The sequence below is a fragment of the Gopherus evgoodei genome, chromosome 4, assembly GCF_007399415.2.
Source record: "Gopherus evgoodei ecotype Sinaloan lineage chromosome 4, rGopEvg1_v1.p, whole genome shotgun sequence".
Taxonomy (NCBI): Eukaryota; Metazoa; Chordata; order Testudines; family Testudinidae; genus Gopherus; species Gopherus evgoodei.
This window is the reverse complement of record NC_044325.1, coordinates 57,272,126-57,294,098: the sequence shown is the minus strand read 5'-3', so window position 1 is coordinate 57,294,098 and position 21,973 is coordinate 57,272,126. Positions and strand designations below refer to the sequence as shown.

At 37.7% G+C, this 21,973-nt stretch overlaps 1 protein-coding gene across 7 annotated transcripts in view; it reads left to right on the top strand.

Moving 5' to 3' along the window:
* The window catches only part of DPH6 (diphthamine biosynthesis 6), a 382,018-nt gene that overhangs the window by 166,469 nt on the left and 193,576 nt on the right, over nucleotides 1-21,973 (top strand). For 5 of the 7 annotated variants that reach the window (XM_030559373.1, XM_030559372.1, XM_030559370.1 and 2 more), the window contains exons 10-12: nucleotides 655-786; nucleotides 4,553-4,682; nucleotides 12,014-12,188. In XM_030559373.1, the coding sequence (XP_030415233.1) occupies nucleotides 655-786; nucleotides 4,553-4,682; nucleotides 12,014-12,188 (437 nt within the window). Of the gene's footprint in view, nucleotides 1-654; nucleotides 787-4,552; nucleotides 4,683-12,013; nucleotides 12,189-13,723; nucleotides 14,280-20,036; nucleotides 20,745-21,973 lie in introns of those variants that run through there. The other 2 variants (XM_030559375.1, XM_030559376.1) reach the window with 2 other exon arrangements.

Below are 21,973 nucleotides of genomic sequence, written 5' to 3'. Positions count from 1 at the left end.
TATGTACATTTTAGAAATAAATTATAACTCCACCTTGCATTAATGGGAATATGCAACCATTGCAACATGGGAGAATGTTGTGTTCAAGTAAGATGCAGAAAATAGCCTCCCCCTATTTCCTGTAGTTGTTAATTGAAGAAATATTCTTAGAGTAATATTTTCAAAAGTGCCCAAGTCCCATTTTCAAATTGATAGTTTGACTTCTGAGTTCCTAGCAGCCAACATTTTCAAAGATATTTAGGCATCAAAAAATGTGGCATGGAGCCTAATTGGAATTCCAAAAGGGCCTTAGCAGGTTAGGCACCTAACTACCATTGACTAGGCGGTATAGCTAGTGAAATTGCGAGATGGACAAATAATACTGTAGATAAAGCAATTTTTAAGAAACGAGTGTATTCTGGAGAAAATCTGTGGGAGATGATTTTGTCAGGTTCCATTTGGAAACGCTGATGGCTGCACATTTACTTTTAATAGTTGTATTGTATCTTACTGCTTATAAATCATTTTTGAAGATGATCTAATAATCTATAATTTTGCTCTAAAAGTTTTTTCTTCCTGAGCATAGACAATTCAGTTTAAAAGATTTTCTTTGATAAACCTTACTCTGATGTCTTTTGTTTTTGTAATCAGATTGATTTCCTTTCATTCTTTTAGGTAAGCCATTAGAATGTTCTGGAAAATCCCTAAGTGGCTACCAGTGGGTTTCAGGCATCACTGCCCGCTTCCTTCCACTAGAAGGAAGGAGCATTCAAGATGCAGCTCAGGAGGCATTCTCTTCCCTCCAAGGTGCTTTATTAAACTGAGCTATTATTTATCACTAAAACAATTGTTTTTTAAATACAGTGCAAAGTAAAGAGCTGATATATTTTAATGTTTTGATAACTTTTAATTCTATAATTATAAACTTACCATCTCAGGCTTGCCTCAGGCTGGCATCATGCTGTTAAGACTGCTAACTTTAATATTGAATACGTTGTAATGTGCACAGATTTTGAAGACCCTAAAAAGCAAGGATAGAGGATAAAATCATTATATCAGAATTATTTCCAAAATATTCTTAACAGCTTTGTGGAAGACAACTCTATCGTTTTATGTAATGGAATATATATAGTATATATGTGTATGTAGATATAATGTTTACATAGTCTGTCTGTGCATATATGTTGTAGATGCTGGCTGCTAGGTAAAGGGCTTTTGTTACCACAATAATTTTAAATTAAGTTTTCCAGAAAGCTGTTGCTCTTGTACATTTTAGCATCTAGGATTAGGTCAGTAGCAGTATATCTCATTTATGTACTTAATGCAAAGGAAAAATTGTTGTCCTGGGAATCATGGAAGCTAGATTCCTTGCTATCACGCTCTTACAAGATATTGACATATAAAACAAAACGTTCCAATTTTGTTTTGCAGTCTTTTTGCACTTTAAACTTTAAATAAAGAATGTTTATGCGGGCTTCTTTTTCATTCATAAAAATAAAAATCATTCTTAGTGACTGCTTGCGTAGACTTGTATTCTTGTTCACGAATTCTTGTGATATATTGGCCTATAAAATATTTACATTCAGCTTGTGCAGCTGAGTTCATGACTGAATACAGAATGATAAAGAATCTTTAGCATTTTTAGAAAGCAAAGAAGTCATGCTTTCTAGATGGCTTTTAAGCTAGTTTTTAACAACCTGGAAATCAGCAAAGAGGGTATAGTTAAAGGCACTAGTATTTAGTGTAAATCTTTTGGGCATAATCTGTAAATTGAAGCAAAGGGGCTCTATAACATTTTCCTTAGTTCTCATTTTATTTCTTTGGATATTTGCCAATCCAAACATTATATGTTTTTGCCTTGCCATCCATCAGAAGTTTCTTTAAAAACCCACTTATTGTGTCATTGGCTAGTTGAGTAGCCTATTGCTTTCAGCAAATTACTTGTATTTACTGTATTAGCTGTATTGTTTTCCATTTCTGGCAAAATAGTAGCTTTTTGATCCTTGGTAGTAAATGTCAATGCTCACATTTCCTGTGGGGTTTTTGCCTTTTCGTATGAAGGGTGGGGAAAGTTGAATGAATTATGATCCTGTCATCTGAAGAAACCACAATATGTTTCTTTGCTAAGTTTTTCTGAGCGCTAAACTGATCATCTGCAGGTATGCATGAGCCTTTTCCTGAACTCTTACTAGCAATGTACATAGGACTTCAGCCTGTTCTCTATCATGCTGGGAGAATGGAGCATACACAAGTCCTTTTAACTTGCAAGATTAATTGATTTAATCACCTTTAAAGAAGATGAGTTTTGCCAGAAGGATTTAGAAATGGAAATTTGTTACTGGACTTCATGAAACATATGATAATCCAAACCCATAATATCAAAAGCTGAAGAGGGAATCTAGTGCTGTACTTTTCTTTACTTTTTCAACCTAGATTTTTAATTCAGACTTTTCGTGCTTAAAAGTTTTTGGAAGGAGACAAAAATTACAGTAGTAAATGTTATCGATAGAGGGCCAGTTCCTGAGCTATTATAAATTGTTATTGTCTATAGGCATCAGTGATCTGGCCCAGAGTTGGATGTATTACAAAGTACAGACTGTACCGATGTTCTCTCTTGTGCATTTTCAGGATAAGGATCCTACTCAGGCCATCCATTAATAAATACATGTATGCGGTATAGTTGTAGGCGTGTCGGTCCCAGGATATTAGAGAGACAGGATTGGTGAGGCAATATCTTTTATTGGATGAACTTCAGTTGGTGAGAGAGAGAACTTTTGAGCCAAACAGAGTTCTTCTTCAGAAGCTCAAAAGCCTCTCTCTCTCACCAACAGAAGTTTTCCAATAAAAGATATTGTTACCCACTTCGTCTCTCTAAATAAATAAATAGCGTTCAGGCCAATAGTACTTTAATTTCAAAAGCAGTTCTGTCCTAATGAGGCTGAGTCATACCTGACCAAATCCTACAGACTCCTCGATGGCAGTGAAAGGCCCCAAACTCAGTAGAAATACCATGTACTTCTTTTCTGTATCATGGATGAAAGCTCTTTGGAGGCTGTCTGTATGAACGAATGGATGGAGGATTTGTAGATGGGCCAAGAAAATGGTGCGTGGGTGTGTAGGTAGAGAGTGGTAGTTAGAAGCTTCACCAAATGTGCCTTTCTACCAGGCACAGTCCTTCATGTCACCAGCAGTGCCCTGCCTCCGTATTGGGAGAAAAATTCCATCTCCCCACTCCGCCCAACACACATGCATAATTCCTTTTGCAGGGCAGAGCAGGATTTCACCTTTACTATCTTTTTTTAAAGTGATCCTTTTTATAACAAAGTTAAGAATTATGAACATTAAGAAATAAATTCCCTTTCCTTTCAGTTTGGTCAAATACAGTTATACATCACACAAATTAGTTTTTCTGTTTAGCCCAGTATTTCTTCCCCAAAAATATGTTTCAAATCACACACTTCTCACACACTTGAGAAAAAAATAATGCTTGGCTAAAATGTTCCACTGACTGGAGGTTTGAAAAGTGCACTTATTTCCTAGCTGATTGAGAAAGAGCTCTTTGTAAGCTTAAAATCTTGTCTCTGAATATATTTAAAAGAATGGAGACATTTTTACATGAAAACTATTTGCTTTCACTTTAGCCTCACTCAGCAGATTATCTTTATGCGCTTATCCTACTTGCTAATTAGAAGGAAAATATCTATGTCCAATCTATAACTTTAAAGGGCAAAATAGCCAAAACTATCATGAAGAGAGGCTTGCGTAGCAGTTAACTCGTGTCATATGGGACCCTATTACTGTATATGTTCTGTATTCTTTCACACTTTTCAGAGAAACCTTTGTCCTTAATTTAGCTTTTGTAGCTCCTGAGACTTAAATGCAGAATATGAGGACCACACAGTAATATACTGTCCCACAAATTTTGATAAGGCACTCAGGATGGAAATATGCATCCTGTTAACTCCCCTAACTTTATTCTTCTTCCTCTGTTCAATCAGCTATGGTTGAGTCAATTTTCTCACCAATATCCCTTTATCTGTTCTCCGACACCAAACGTGTGTCTTTCCTTCACTCTTCTGTATATCACCCCAGTTCCTTTAGTCTCTCCAGCCATTTACGCCCCTTTACTTATACTGAATTTGCCATTGCTTGATCTCCAGCAAGTGCATGATAAATTGCTGGAAATTGTAGTTTATTCTACTATCCATTATTTTTATTTTTGCACAGTAGCACAGTGGAATGTAGACTGCTGTATATATGTATTTATTAAGATACAATGTATTTTCTTAAGGCAAGTGTTAAGTTCAGGTTTGAAGAATTTTCAGTTATGTTTTATCTCTGTGTTATCAGATAAAATTAACACAAAAAAGCACTTAATAAAAAATAAGGCTATACCATCAAAGATTATTGTAAAGGGAAAAGTAATTTATTACTAAAGCGCTCAGTCATGTTAAGTAAATGTTAGGTTATTATCGTTTAATTTTCTTGGACAAACATAAGATGCCTCTGCTATCTTTCTATGCTCATTTAAAATGTCCTATCTTTAACAGCATTATATTTTTTTTTCTGGCAGCTAATATGAATTCAAAGGGATTGGAATTGAAAGATATTATTTTGGTCCATCTGTATATGAAGAACATGAAAGATTTTGCTGTTATAAATTCAGCTTATATGACAGAGTTTGATTTGTGTCCACCAGCAAGGTAGGATCAGACTATTGCTATGGTATATTTATGATACACTGTAATATACTGTATTACTACTATATTTATGAAGCTTTTGTACAGATTTTTGTGTGTCTCACATATCAAAAGTAGGCTTTTGTCCACCTTTTTTCTGGGGAGCATGCTGGATTTTCGTCATATACATTTTTATTTCCTTGATGGAACAATTGCTACAATAGCATAAGCATATCTACTGTGTAATTAAAAGCATGTGTGTGGCAGGAAGATGCTGTCAATGTTCCGAGTATGGTGAGCCTGACTCCTTTTGTTGGCAGAGACCAAGCGTATCCCTTTTAGTATATGTATAGTGTCTATCAGACTAGAGCTCCAAACTTCCTGCCAAACCCAGTTCTGTTGGAATGAGCCAATCTAATAGTCTAGGCCTGCAAGATCACCCACAGTTCCAGTTCTGTTCTGCTCATGACTTCCAGGTTATGTAGCAGTTTTATGTTGGAAACTGGACTGATGTAGCAAATGCTTAGGTCATTGAAAATCTTACTACAATTTTTGAAAGTTGTGTGTCAAATCTAGCAAATTCCATTTACTGATAAAGTAAAAGAGAATTGTCTTTTTGTTTTGGATTGTTTTTTGAATGTACATGAGGGGGGGGAAGCAGTAGATGTGATATAGCTCAACGTTAGCAAGGGTTTTGATACTGTGTCACATGACCTTCTTATAAACAAACTAGGGAAATATAGTCTAGATGAACCTACTGTAAGGTGGGTTCACAACTTGAGAATTATGCTCAATAACTGATGAACAATCAAGCTGAAATGGTATACTGAGTGGGGTCCTGCAGACATCTGTCCTGGATCTGGTTATATTCGAATCTTCCATTTTGATAATGACATAGAGAGTATACTTATTAAGTTTACAATTCCTCCCAGATTGGTATTGTCTGCAAGTGCTTTGGAGGAACGGATTAGAATTCAAAATGAACTTGACAAACTGGATAAATGGTCTGAAATAAATAGGATGAAATTCCATAAGGACAAATGTGAAGTACTCCATGTAGGAAGGAATAATGAGTTTCACAGATACAAAATGGGAAATGATGGCTTAGGAGGAGCACTGCAGAAAGTATCTGGGGGTCATAGTGGATCACAAACTAAATAGAATCAACAATGTAACGCTGTTGGAAAAAAAGTATTTAGTTCAGGGCACCACATCTTAGGAAACAGGTAGACAAATTGGAGACAGTCCAGAGAAGAGTTTCAAAAATGATTAAAGGTCTAGAAAACATGATCCACAAGGAAGGATTGTAAAAATTTGGTTTGTTGAGTCTGGAGAAGAGAAGGCTGAGAGGGGACATTTTAACAGTCTTCGAGTATATAAAAGATTGTTATGAAGAGGAGGGTGATAAATCTTTCTTCTTGACCACCTAGAACAGAACAAGAATCAATGGGCTTAAATTGCAGCAAGGGCTATTTAAGTTAGACACTAGGAAAATGTGGAAAAGTTAGGAAAAACTTCCTAACTTATAAGGGTAGTTAGCACTGAAACAAGTTACCTGGGGAGGTTGTGGCGTCACAGTCATTGGAAGTGTTTAAGAAGCGGTTAGACAAGCATCTGGTCAGGGATGGTCTAAGTCAGGGGTTGGCAACCTTTCAGAAGTAGTGTGCCATATCTTCATTTATTCACTCTAATTTAAGGTTTCACGTGCCAGTAATACATTCTAATGTTTTTAGAAGCTCTCTTTTTATAAGTCTATAGTATATAACTAAACTATTGTTGTATGTAAAGTAAATAAGGTTTTTAAAACGTTTAAGAAGCTTCATTTAAAATTAAATTAAAATGCAGAGCCCCCCAGACCGGTGGCCAGAACCTGGGCAGTGTGAGTGCCACTGAAAATCAGCTCGCGTGCTGCAGGTTGCCTACCGCTGGTCTAGGTAATACAGAGTCCTGCCTCACTGTCAGGGATTGGACTAGATGACCTATTGAGGTCTCTTCCAGTCCCACATTTCTATGATTCTTTGATTTCCAGAATGAGAACTAGAAAGGCCCTTACACTTTACAGTGCTTAGCAACTGAAATACTGATAGGTTGACTAACTGCTTTTCATTTAGTGTACAGAATCCTATCAACAGTTTATGTGATATACTTAAAACTTGTAAACTTTAACTTCAGGTCAGTTAAGGTAAAATTCAGTTTTTGTTCATGTTTATAAAACATCTAACATCTGCATAAATGTAGGAAGAGTCGAGATTATAATAATTCAATTAATGACAGTGCCATACATACTTAATTATATTATGTATATATAAAAAGTGGCTTTGTTATAACAATTTATTGCCAGATAGATAGATAGATTAATAGATAGCAATAAATTAAATGTATTATATAGGTGGATATATAGGTAGGTATATATATATACACCTATATATATATAGGTAGGTAGATAGCAATACATTTCTGGATGTGATTTGGTGGAGCAATACCTTTTGACTCAAAATATTCTTTGCATAGAAAATAGCCTAATCCATTTTCCAGGCTTGAGTAAACAGAACCATGAAATATCTATGTTAAAATATTCCCTACAAAATACTTTCTTTTAATTCAGAGTTAAATGTGCCTAGTGATGGGGATACCATCACTTCATTTAGGAATCTATTCCTATCCCTAAAATCTCTGGTTGAGAAGAAGGCTTTTCTAATATTCAGCCTAAATTTTCATTTTTAAAAATGACATCCCATTTCTCCTAATTTTGCCTGCCTGAGCAACCATAAACATTTCCACTTCTTTGTTAGCTTTTACATTTTCTGGACTCTCCAGATTGTCAATATCTTTTGGAATTAACTTCCCAGAAGTGAAAGCAATATCCCAGGTGCAGTCATACCACAGGAGTAGGAAGTGGAACTGTTTCCTCAGTGGTCTTTTGTGTAATACCTGTGTGTATGCTGTCGATCATTTTATTGGCTGCCACGTTGCATTTCTAACTCTTGTCTATTGTTCTGGCCACTGTCACCACTACATCTCTTTCATCGTTACTGCTTTCCAAATTTTTCCCTCCCATTGAACATCTGTGTTTGGGATTATAAATACCGAGAACAAGCATACTTGCATTTTCATCATACATAATTTGGTATTCTCTGTGAATTTATTATCTTAATACATACCCTCTCTCCCAAGTCATTAATGGAAATATAAATATATAAAGTTAAAGGATTCTACAAGTGATAAAATGATTTTGTTTTTAGTGCTGCATAAAATCTTTTATAGGAAGCACGTTCTTTGCTTTTTCCCATTGTGCAACCGTGAGGGCTTTATTACTTATTCAAGTTAATAAGATATATTTTCCACTACTTAGTAATAGCTCTACTAGTAATTGGATCTGTGTTGGACTCATTGCTCTGAAACCTTCCCTAAGATAAATATTCATGGATCCTTATTAATGTCATGCCCCAAAATTGACAAAATCTTCCTATGTTTTATCCCAGTATACAATCAGTGGAGAAGAGGTCCAAAAATAATGAAATTAAGTTGCAAACTTGCAGTTGCTACAGAGCAGGGGTCCCCAACACGGTGCCCGCAGGCGCAATGCACCCGCGTCCTGGCGGGCGGGGGAGCACCCGCTGAAATGCTACTGAATTTTTGCGGCGTTTCAGCGGTGACGCCTCTTGATGACATCACTTGTCAGTGGCAAGTGCCATCATCGAGAGGTGTCGCCACTGAAATGCTGCAGAAATTTGGCGGCAATGCCTCGATGACGTCACTTGCCGACAAGTGATGTCATCAAGAGGCGTCGCCGCTGAAATGCCAGAGACATTCAGCCACATTTCGGCGGGTGCTCCACCGCTGCCAGGGTGCTTCATCTGCCACCCACCAGACATAAAGGTTGGGACCACTGCTACAGAGCGAATACAATTTATACAATATATCGTAGGAATTCTGCAACATAGCAGCACTATAGTAAAGATAAAATATAATCTGTTATTCAATCATTATTGCTTTATTACCAGTCTGAATACTACTGAGCTTGCCTTGCCCCATACCAGTCATAACCATCTGATTTGATTTTTTATTCACCCTTTCATTTTTTGTCCATACCTGGTGTATTTCAAGCAACCACTGTGTGGATACTGTTACAAAAATTAAAAATAATATAATCATAGATATATGAACATAAGCACAAAGGGGGAGAAAGAAGGGGAAAGGATAAAAAGTTATAACCCTAAAGAGAGAGATTGGCTTATGTGAAACACATTACCATTTAAAAGTAAATATGCCATCTTTTCCTTTTAAAAACTATTTGTCCAAAATTTGTATCTTCTGTTAGTGAAATTATATACACAAACTAATGGAAAATGCGTACACCTTTGAGATATTGGTAGAGTTAGAGCATTGTCATGTGATAAATGCCAGTGCAAATACTGTGTCAAAATAAGTCTGTGAACAACATTTCTGCGACAAGATGCTATTCCACTGCCACTATTTATATTGCATCAAATACAAATAAAGTTAATTCTGTTTAAATATCATTAATGGTGCTCTCACTGTAACCAGAGAGTGTAGATGTGCTAGAGTGACAGTTTTTTCACTTGACTTTTCATAAAAAAATATTTTCTACCTTAGTCACAGTAACTAAAAGAGTATATTTTTAAATGTTTTCCGTATATTTATTGTATTAAATTTCTGAATGATTGGCTAAAATTATTGCTAATTCTATATAATGGTAAGATGGCCTGATAAAAGATTGGTTAGTCCTGGTTTTATCTGGCATGATATGAGACAGCAGTAAAATTATCCCAATGAATGTATGAGTTTGCAGTGTACTCAGTTTCAAAAGCAGTCAGAAACTGTAAAGCTTGGAAATAAAGGTTTCTATCTAGTAATCCTTTGTTGTTCTGTGTCTGGTGTTGTATGTTCTTAATTTTTCCTCTTGAGGTATGGAGACATCAAAGAGGATTGATTTTACAGTCCTTTAGGAGAATATACAGTAGTATGGTATGTCTTTCTAGGCAACTCTGTCCTTGCTGGCCTGCCTGGAGTACAGAATCCTCGAAGACTTTCTCTCAATTTTTAAATGTTTAGTTATGGTCCTACACAAACAACACTGATTTGGGCCAGCACTATTTGGGGCAGATAAATTGCATCCTGTGAAGGGGTGTGGAAAAAGAAAAAGGGAATTGGGGAAGAATTGTCACTGAGTCACTTCAGAATTGTAACCCAGTTCCCAGGACTTCTTCAGGGAAATCATCACTATACACTGCCCTATACTCAGTGCAGAGCCTTATGGTTCAATCAAGCCCCAAGAGTTAGAAGAAAATCCTGAATTAACTCAGGGCCTGACGCTATTGAAAGGAAATTGTGTTTGTAGCCCACAAGGGCGTGACAACTCTCACGAGGAATAAAACAAAAATTACTTAAAGAATTACAGAAAGAGAAGGTGGGTGAGGTAATATTTTTATTGGACCTGCTTCTGTTGGTGAGAAAGACAAGCTTTCAAGCTTACACAAAATAAGAGCTCTTTGCAAGCTCAAAATCTTGTCTCTTTCACCAACAGAAGTGGGTCCAATAAAAGATATTACCACACCCACCTTGCATCTCTCATATCCTGGGACCAACACAGGTGCAACAGCACTGGAAACAAGAATGTAAAGAATAATAGGTGTATTTGGGATAATGTATCTTATAACAGATTCACAGTCCCCCATCCACCTTCCCTGCATGGTTGGAGAATTATTTGCATTACTTTATGTGTTACGTTTTCTGTTCCAATGGATGGTTAGCTCCATTACATACTGTTACCCTTGCCTGGCTCACTATGAGCCACCTCACATGGAACTGGTTAGCTGCTGTGAAATTTTAAATCTATGGACAACACACTGTGTATGATGTAAAAGCAGCAAAGAATCCTGTGGCACCTTATAGAGTAACAGATGTTTTGGAGCATGAGCTTTCGTGGGTGAATACCCACTTCGTCAGATGCATGTAGTGGAAATTTCAAAAGTGGGTATTCACCCACGAAAACTCATGCTCCAAAACGTCTGTTAGTCTATAAGGTGCCACAGGATTCTTTGCTGCTTTTACAGATCCAGACTAACACGGCTACCTCTCTGATACTTGTGTATGATGTGATCATTTAGACCTAAATTATTTATTGATGTCCTGACTCAGGCAGCATAAGAGCTAAGAGCACTGAGATCTCTGATAAACTCAGAATTATGCAGCCATGTAAATTAATTATGAAATAATTTAATTACTTTTACTTTTACTTAGTGAAATAAAGTAGTTGAGAATGGGCTGTACCAGAAGAGGCTAAAGCACTGCATAAAAGGGAGTGGGGAGAGGCTTCTAGGAGATGCAGGCAGCCATCCAGGGTTACTAATCCACAGAGACATGGCGTTCTCTTTCTGCATAGCCTAAGAGGAGAACATGGCAGGTTCTATTCCTACTGTACAGCTCGTAAAGCTGCACAAGAACAGTTCTCCACTTCAGTATATTTTAAGTACAGTCCTTCCTCCTGCTTCATCCTCTTCTGCTCCTCATGCTATTGCATGTCATTTGCTCCCTCAGTTGCATAGCTAGCCATACAATCCCCTATCCCTTCATGTGGAGCTTATAAAAGAACAGGAAAAAAGGTTACAAGCTGGGAGGATGCAGGAAAATCACTTTTTAGGAGTATTTACGTAGCACAAGCAGACTTGTGCTGCATTTTGGTCAAAAGAAAAATTATGCATGGCCGCATAATTGCATTATGCACAGAGACCTGGCTATGGGAGTTCTCGCTAGTAATATGCCAGGAGCACAGACCCAAGGGTACAATAAATTTGCAAAATTGGCTTGAAAATTTAGCAGCCCAAGCAGAAAATCTACTCACCCATCCTTATGATGATGATAATGGCGGAGTGGTGGGCAGAAAGAGGAAATGTTTTGCTTGTCTGTGGTCAAAAAAAGTTACTTTTCCTCAGTAGAATTTTACAAGACTGTATTATAAGATACTTCCTGAGAACAAGCATTTACAAGTAATTTTCTGTTGAATTTCTGCTGAGAGTAAAATGTCACCTCTTTATGTGTGGACTGCAAACTTAATTCTTCTTCAATAGATATAGGCTCTGAGATGCTGCTCTCTTATTAGCGGCTTGTTTTCAATAGGCTAAATCATTATGTGTATAATATGACACACACACGCATATATTTATAAATAAATGAACAGGTTGGACAAACACCTGCCAAGAGTGGTCTAGGTTTACTTGGTCCTGCCCCAGTGTAGGAGGCTGTACTTGATGATCTCTCAAGGTCCCTTCCAGCCTTATATTTCTATGCGTATGTAAGATAATCATATAATCTTTAATGATTTGTGTTTTCAGAGTATGTGTAGAAGCCCCATTGCTTAATGGAGTACTCTTTTGGATGGATTGCCTTGCGCATAAGTGTGACGGTACGATCGGTGATGTGCACTGTTATCAAAAACAAATCATGCATGTACAGAGCATTTCTCACTGGGCACCTGCTAACATAGGACCTTATAGTCAGTCCATCAAGGTAAGCAATCTTTGTATATGAACTATTTACCAGTTAACAAAGTTATCAGCTCTTTTCATTTATTTTAATCTGCATAGAAGGGAAAAAAAACAAAGCTTGCGACTTTTTTTAGTATGTTTTTTAAAAAATATATTAAAAAAAAGGAAAAATATGAGTGTATACATTTAAAGTTTTAAAACCTCTGTGTATGACACCTTTTCAGTTCTTTTGCTGCAGTTTATCAAACCTTTCACTCTGTGATCATCGGGCAGGGCTAAGGACAATTATTTCTTTCAGAGCAACACTCTGTGCAAAACCAGTGTATTGAGGTTGTACACTATAATTATAACAGTAAGTAATTATAGTGCTTGTATATTTCCATATGCTTTCTGAAATTTAACTGTTCATTGAAAACATTTCGGGGCATTTTATATTCTTTATGTTCAAAGACAGGAAGTTCATACTTTTTCTTAGGAAATCAACGCTTTAACACATGTAAGTAAATTCCCTTATGAGGCTCTAGATATTAATATTGCAGTACATAAAAGCAAATCAAGACTGATGAAGTATTTAGTATTTTTATAACCTATATTTAAGACAAAGTGGACAGGACATGATATGATGCTTAACAAATTTGAAAGAGTAACCAGGCAGCCCACTTCTCAACTCCTAATGCCTGAGTAATAGGGAAGAGTCTTGTCTTTAACCTTGCAAAAGAGAATTTGTATGCACTTTTCTCTCCACCCTCCTGTGTACAGAAAGAAGATCTAGTACAAACTATGCTATTACTAGTAGGAGGATGTGTAACTAGGGTGATCAGATAGCGTGTGAGAAAATTCGGGACGGGGTGGGGGGTAATAGGAGCCCATATATAAAAAAGACCCAAATATCAGGACTGTCCCTATAAAATCGGGACATCTGGTCACCCTATCTGTAACTTACACAATATTTTATTTCATATATTGTAATTCTTCTGAGTTGTCTTCTGATTTGCAAACAAACTTATTAATGTACTGCTGCAACAATGTTTTGTTTTGTGTGGTGTTAGCTACATTCTGTGTGTGTCGTGATGGCTTAGGCTAGATATCAGGTGAACTCACCCAGGAAGGACATAGAGGGTGGTTATCACATATAACACATCATTTATCTTTGTTTACCTATTTAAAGAAGGTTCATTTGCTTTTGTGGACCTTTTCTTCACTCCATTTTAAACTCTGTGGGTCATGCTTTGGGTGGCTCTGCCTGGTTTGTTCAAATGAGAAAATGCAAAGAACCATACAGTCATTTTGCACCCGTACTAGGGCAACCACATTCTGACTGTAGTGCACAGGCGCTGAATTAAATGAATATCATAGACCTGGCACAATCTGGATTCGGGCCAGTACATAGGATCAAAACTACTTTAGTAATACTGATGGATGATCTCCTGCTGCCAATGAATAGATGATGGACATCCAATTTCATCTTCAGAAATCTCTGCAGCATCTGATAGTCAACCATAGGATGCTACCTGAAAGAAATGGCAGAGTCCAAAGGAATATGTTTAAATTATTCAGGTTCTTCCTGCAGAGATGCATCGAAAGAGAAGAGATTGGAAACTGCACCCCCTCTACTAAACCCCCACTTGTGGAGTCCCAGAAGAATCCGTTCTCTCTCTGGTCCTTTTCAAAATCGATATGAGACCACTAGCTGAACTGATAACACAAGATGGACTCAGTGCCAGCAATATGGAGATGACATACAGCTATGCTTATCCTTTACTTCATCCGACCATACCACTACCACCAAGATGGCAGCATGCTTGAGTGAGATCAGTTCATTGATAAAGAACAGCTGGTTGGAGCTAAGTGCAAGAAAACAGGGGTGATGCTCGTGGGCAAGGGTAAGTACTTTGCAGAATTTGCAGTCATGGTGCAGTCTCCTTTAGTTGATGGTACATCCCCACAGTTGGTCAGTTCAGTCTGTAGCCTAGATCCGTCAGTAGTGCTAAGCTCTCACATACTAGCATCCACAAGCAATACTTTCTGCCATTTCTGGTTGGCTAGGAGACTCCAGCTCATCCCAGCAGAGGTTATATATGTCTTCAATACCTCCCATCTCAACTACAGCAATGCAGTATAAGTGGACACAAAGACATCAGCCCTTAGAGAGCACCAACTAATTCCAAACACTTCTTAGCAATACTGACTGCCACGAGCATATCAAAACTATCCCCGGACCTCTACACTGGTTTCCTGTAGAATATCAAGTGACGTTCAGAGGATGGTTCTCATCTTCAAGGCACTCAATGACCTAGGCCAGGCCTATCCAAAGAATTGCCTTAAGCTCTGTGATGAAGATCATGGTTGACTGTTCCACTCCTCTGGCACACTTGAACTTTCTATTACCAGGGTAAAGCTCGTCTGTGCAGGAGACAGACCTTTCTCAGGTATTGGTCCCAAGCTCTGGAACAAACTAAACCTGGAACTAAGGACAATCTCAAACCTCACCACCTTCCACTTTGAATGCAAAGCACGTTTTTTAACTTCCCTTCTCTAACATAAACACATAACAGTATGTACATTTAAACACACACAGACACCAAAATTTTCCAAATCAAAACACTCCACTGTCAACATTATTCTCCTCCTATGTAGAGGATGAGAGAAAGCACAAACCCCATGTGTCAGATATTAATCACACAGTATTGTTGTACTTGTGTCGATCTCGATATTAGAGAGATAAGGTGAATGAGGTAACATCTTTAATTGGACCAACTTCTGTTGGTGAGAGAGACAAGCTTTTGATCTGCACAGAGGTCGTCTCCTGGTCTGGGAAAGGTACTAAGAGTGTCTCAGCTAAATACAAGATTGAACTGGATTTATGGCTTATTATAACAACCTATAGCCCACTAACCCTGGTTTTTGTTCTATGACTGCAGGGGTGTTAATGGGCCATTCTACCTTGCATGGTCTCTTAGGATATGTGCTAATTATTTATGCTGAACTATATGATCTTCTATTTAGCTGTGACACTGATTACATCACACATTAAGGGGGCGGGGGGCTGTTGTCTGATTTACTGGATGAAGGTAGGTACCTCTTTAAGGGGGAGAAAAAGAGAGAGTAATTTTGTGTCAGAACATGTCAGCATGGGCACGCTGACCCATTCCCCGCCTCCCTCTCAGTGACCAGAAGAGAAGGAAGGTTATACATTACATGCTGAGTAAGAGAAGCCCTCTTTTACCTGAACCAAGTGGAGCAGAACTCACCCTTCCACACATGGAAGTGCTGAAATATCAGGTTTGGTCAGGAACCACTGTGTGCACTGCACTAGTCATTCCTTTCTTGAAGGGTAGGCTGGGAAGAAATTTTCCCTCACCACCAGATTGGCCTAGGCAAAGTGCAGGGATTTTCACCTTTCTCACAGTGGGTTCGTGAGGCTAGAGGGATTCGTTGAGGGTAAACATGGAACAGGAGTTAGGCTGTGATGTTGCAACTCATTATGTTGCCGCGATTGCAGATGTCCAGTGCAGGTACTCCATAACGAAGTGATATAGTGATCAGATAAATGGACTGGTAAAGGACTTAAAGGAGGTATTCATTAAATGAGCAGAAGCAAGGCAAGTTTGGGGCTACTTTGGCTGGTACAGCAGGGAGCCAATCCCCCACCCTTTATGACCCACCTTAACCCTCATTCAAGGTGGAGGGATGGTAAGCTCTCAGCAGCAGGTGTGCTGCGGACCATGATGGGAAAGAGAGAGGGCTAACAGAAGTCCACCAGATATGTATTGAAATGATAATGGAAATACCTGCACTATGTATGTTGGTTTGCTGGGTACTCCCAGACAGTTAATAACCAAATTGCAATCTAATTAAACCACATCCAGTGTCTTCTGTCATTCTTCTGGCATAGCTGGACAATCTAAGAACCTTTCCCAGACTTGAAGAAGAGCTCTGTGTATTTTGAAAGCTTGTCTATTACAGAAATTAGTTCAATAAAAGATATGATCTCACCCACCTTCTCTCTCTAAGATGTTAATCATGTCACTTACCTCACTACTGGAAGGTGGTTAGATACCTTACAATAATACAGGCAGGATAAGAAACTGTATATAATAGAATAGAGCTAGTGCTAATGTTTAATCTAGCCTCCCTGAAGAGAATGGATTGAAGATAAGGTGCTGATCCTGCTTCCCCTTACTTGCCACACAGGTCAGGAGGTGAAAGAGGAAGCACATGCTCTGCTCTTTCAAAGGGTTGTGGAGACTCACTTGTAAAATTCAGTCAGAATTCTTTTAAGGCTGTTCCATTGCTGCATGGCCTATTAATCTATGATGTCATATCTTTGAAAATGCTGTTGACCAGGCTATTTATCTGTGATGTAAGATCTTCAAAAATGTTGTTTCCCAGGATTAATTTTCTCTTTCTCTTCACTGATTGATATGCTAAGCATCCTTGACTTTTTTGCTTTCTCTATTTTGCAGTAATCTAACTACAAAAAAACCCTACAAGATTTTCTCTCACTTATTTCAATCAGAAAATTATCTTCTTTTTTCTAGTATTACTTTATTTTATTTTACCAAAAATGTATATCTGTTTACTAAAATAGCATATAAAATATATACCCTAAAATTTATTCTTGAAAACACCTTACTGAAAAATACACAAATGCACAATGCAACATACTTACCCTTGTAAGTATGTCAATTTTAAGCTCAAATATGGGTCCCATATAATTTTGAATCTACCTTTTACAAAGTGAAAAGCTTCTTGTTGACTGTGTTTGGAAATCTATTGAAGCTAGATGGGAGAACATGTTATTCAGTTCTTTGTAAAGTCGCTGGCAGAAAAATTTTAGTAAAGCATTTCAAAATTGGTTTTTGGAATAGACTATTTTCCAATATGTATAAAGTTTGGGGGGGTTGATTTTGTAAGTATAGTAACAGGGATAGACTGGGAAAGATAAAAATCCTTTGCACATCATCCTAGAATGTTGACATTTTGATCAATCTTGCATGTTTGAAGAGCAGAAATTTACGGATCTTGTAATTTTAAACTGTTAATACCTTTGCCTTTTACATTTTGAGACCTTGGTTTCAATTTGATTACGTCACAAGTAGAAATAAGTAGCTGATCTTAATGGTTCCCAGCAAACTTTTGTTTATATTACAAAATCACCATGCATTTTTGCACAAAATTGTCATGCTTCTCTGAATAGACCCAAGACTGTAAAAGCAAGGGTATGTGGCAGCCAAGATTGATGTGCATTGGCATAAATACTGTCCTGGCAACTGAAATTTAGTGGAGTTAGTCCATGCAAATTACAGGTATTTGCACTACGGGCTCAACAAATCACTAAGAAGAGCATCCATTTAATTCTGTAGAAACCTTGCAGGATCCCACCAACTGAAGCATGAGAAAAAAATGTTAAAATTAGAAATATACCATGAGAGTGTCCTCCTGACCTCAGGCTGACAGAAGCAAAACAACACTTACAGAATGTAGTTAGGATCTGAATTTGATTCAAAATATTTATAGCAAAATCAGAAGTCATTCCCTTTCTTGAAATTGCATGCTTTAAAATCAACCCCAAAGCTTCTGTTCATAGTATGTAGGATATAATCTGTGGTAGGATATAAAGTGGTTGACTTTCCCATTTGTAAGGACAAAATTGTTTGTGATAACATATTTTTCTTGGCTCAAATCTTTTACTGGTGCAGAAGCCTCTGTCCATCTGAGTGTTCATCTGTCAGTAACTTCAGTATAAAATATACATCTATGTTGTAGTAATGACTATGCTTCTGGCCTCAGTAAATATGGTACAACTGTACTTAAATCTCGGATAATGTGAGATTACAAACTCTGCCTTGCTTCTCATAGGCAGTAAACCAATTATTTGCCACTGTTTAGCCCTGTGTTACATCTGTCAAGAAAGTCAGTTGTATATTGCACTCAGTAGCAGTGCACTATAGCCACTTTTAAAGAAGGATTAAAAAGGGCTTTTTTAACCTCACTGGAGAGAAGGGCAAATTGCAATATCCTCTTACAAGTAGGGCATTCAACTCTGTGAAAAAATAAACAACCATAATAGCAGTAGTAGGTTATCATTATGTATGTGGACCAGCACTCTTTGGCAGTGGGATTCACAGATAGTTGCTGACATCAGAGGGAACCATTGATACTGTTGGAAATGGTAATTAAACTCAGCATGAGCCCCGACTGCCTTGACCATCTTAAAGCTCTCACTTCTCTCCTTTTCCTGAGTCTCTTGCCTCACCAATCTCATTCGAGCAGAGAGGGGAACTAAATTCTTTAAATGAATGTACGTTCAAATACATGTTTTTATTTATTTTACTTTCACCATGATAAATGGCAGTTCTAGACAAAGGGTCAGATTCTCAGCTGGTATAAATTTGCTTTGTTCCATTGACTTCAGCAGAACTTTGGCAGATGTATGCCAGCTGAGGATCTGGCCCAAAATCTTAACAGAATGCATGTTTAAAAGGGAGCTGTAGGGCTAGATGGAAGTTTTATATTTAAATGTTGAACAAATATTTTAAAATTAAAAATAGCCTTTTAGCAACATTTACAGAATTTAACATCACTTATTTTACCTGATTGTAATTATTTTGCTACTGTGTGTTAAATACGAGGAGACACATTTCTCTTGAGCTAGTTTTTTTTATTGCTGAATGCAATCTACAAGTTCGCTGAATATTTAAAAAAAAAAATTCTTCCACAAATGTGAAATTTGAAGTAGATTCACATTGCAAAATAAGACTGCCTGATTCATGTCCTCCTTAGATGCATGGCATTGTATAGTATCTCAAATTACAATTTGATTATAATATATCATTCAGATTGCAACATATGTAGTGGTATTTACAATGAATGATACTTCATAGTAGAGATGCTTGGATAGTAGTGAGCCACCCCAAAGAACAGCTTTAAGGGTAAAAAATATGTTCCATATTAAAACCGCAAAATAGATGCCTGATGCCATATACAGTAGGATCTGTTCTCTGAGAGTTACACAGAATTGTCTTCCACAGAATTTTTCTTCAGTTAATGTTATACTAGTTATGTGTAACACAAGACTGTACTGTGCATTGATATTGAGGCAAAGGAAGGTATAAAATTAGAGACCTCCTTGTAGAAGTGAGGCAGTACAGGGAAAGCACTGCATCTATTGGAGGAATGATACAGGGCAAGCAGCAGCTGGTTGGAAAAAATGGCAACAAATATTGATCACAGTATTAGCAAATCGTTCAAGTAAGATCAGAATCCAAGTTAGCATGTTAACATGGACCAAACAGATGTCTGGACTAGATAACTAAGCTAAGCCATAAGACCTAGACGTACAGATCTGAACAATAAAAATGTACAAATGATGCATTTTTAAGGGAAAACAGAAGCTGAAAGTGAGTTAAAAACCCAACAGCTGTCCTGTACCAGCTGACTCAGGCCAAGGGGCTGTTTATTTGCCATGTAGGCATTCGAGTTTGGGCTGCAGCCTGGGTCCCCAGAGCCTGGGCTGCAGCCCGATCCTGAATGTCTACACGTCAGTTAAAAAGAACCTTAGCCCGAGCCTTGTGAGCCTAAGTGAGGTGCCATGGGCCAGCCACAGGTTTTTAATTGCAGTGTAGACATTCCCTCAGTAGCCCAGTGAAAGATGGTTAGTGCTGACAACTGTTGATCAGTGTGATCAGAAATTTTGAGTGAATCTGTCATTCCACTGTAAGAATGACAAAAGAAATGTCAATGTCTGCCTTATTTTTTCTTGTTGAAAGTCCTTTAAAAGCAGTGTGTGTGATGTTTAGTACTTATGAAAGTATGGGACTGCTATCTGTCATAGGGTTTTATACTGCTCTCTGTTTTTACTCCACAGCCTCCTTCCTTGTCCTTTGGTAACAATCTCAAAGTTTTAAGAGCTTTGCTCATTATCCAGAAAGGATTCCTGGACATAAGGCAGCATCTCAGGGGGCAGGTTGCTGGAGATCTTCAGAGATGGGCAAGTCTGGGATTGTTACCACGTGGATGTATTTTTGTATTATTGCTGTTTTTTGGAGAGCTAGCATGAGTATGTGTGCTCATGCAGGGGAATCCCAGCCAGAGATTGTAGTGTAGGCATAGTCTTAAACTGCAGCATCCACAGCTGGATAGAGTACTCCAGATGAGACTTCAACAGTGCCAGCTAGAGCAGGACAATTACTTCCTATGTCTTACATATCACACTCTTATTAATACAGCTCAAAAGAGTATTAACCTTTTTTGCAACTGCATCACGTTATTGACATATTCAATTGGTCATACACTATAACCCCTAGATCCTTTTCAGCAGTACGATGGCCTAGCCAGTTTTTCCCCATTATGTATTCATGTTCCTCAGTGTAATAATTTGTACTTGTTTTTATTGAATATCATCTAATTGATTTCAGACCAATTCTCCAATTTATTATTGTCATTTTGAATTTTTATCCTCTCCTTCAAAGTGTCTGCAACTCCTCCCAACCTGTCTCCAACTTTTAAGCATGTTCTCCACTCCATTATTCAAGTCATTAATGAAAATATTGATCTGTACCAGACCAGGGACACAGTCCTGCCAGACCAAGCTTTTAAGTATGGTCTTTAAGTACCCTAGGATGGATTTCCTTAGGTCTTGCTGATTTGAATACATCTTCTTAACTAAATATTCTGTAATGTGTTCTTTCCCTATTTTGGCTTGTGTTCTTTCCCCATTGTTGTTAATATTCATTTTGTTAAGTATTTGATCACAAGTAACCTTTTTTTATTAAAACTAAAGCTAAATGGGAATTAAACACCTCAGCCTTCTTAATATCATCACTTTCTTCATCTTTCTCTTGCTTCTAATATTTAATATTGCCTTTTATGTCCCTTTCTAGGTGTAATTCATTTTGTGCCTTCACCTTTCTGATTTTGTACCTACATGTTTGTGATATTCTTTTGTACTCATCTGTAGCATTTTGTCCATGTTTCTGCTTTTTGTAAGATTCCTTTTTGGCCTCTGACTATTCTTTCTCTCTTTCCTTCACGTCAGGATATTTTGTGTGATGCCTTTAATAATGTCTCTCTGAGAAACTTCCAGCTCTCCCGAACTTCTTTTTTCCTGACAGATAATGCTGTAGTGGATAGTAAACTATCCAGTTATAACTTTGGTATAACAGTGTCACTCAGAGGTGTGGATTATATTGATGTAAGTGCTGGTGTAGCTTCTCCCGCTGACATAGCTACCTCCTCTTGCAGAGGTGGAATTATTAAACCAATGGGAGAATGCTCTCCTATTGGCTTAGAGTGTCTTCACCAGCTGTGCTCCAGTGGCACAGCTGCATTGGTGCAGGTGCGCTGTTGCAAGTTTCTAGTGCAGACAGATCTTTAGATTTTCTCCCCATAGACTTTACCTACCAGTAAGTCCATTGTCCTTATTCTGTGGCTCTCACTCCTTCCTTTCCTTAGAATCATCATGTCTGTCATTTCATGATCACTTTTCATGCAAATTGCCTTCAGGCTTCAGATTTGCAACCAGAATCAATTCTAAAATGTTTTTCTCCTGGTTACTTCCTCCACCTTCTACAATAAGAATTTAACACCAATATATTCCAAGAATGTACTGGACATTTTGTGTTTTGTCATATTACATTTCCAACATATGTTTGGGTAATTAAAATCCCTCATTGCTACCAGATCGTATGTGTTCTAGAAATGCCTAATCACCCACGTCCTCCTCCTGATTTGGTGATCTGTGACCTCTACGATAAGGTTGCCCCTCTATTTTTCTCCTCTTTTCTTTACCCAGAGACTTTCATC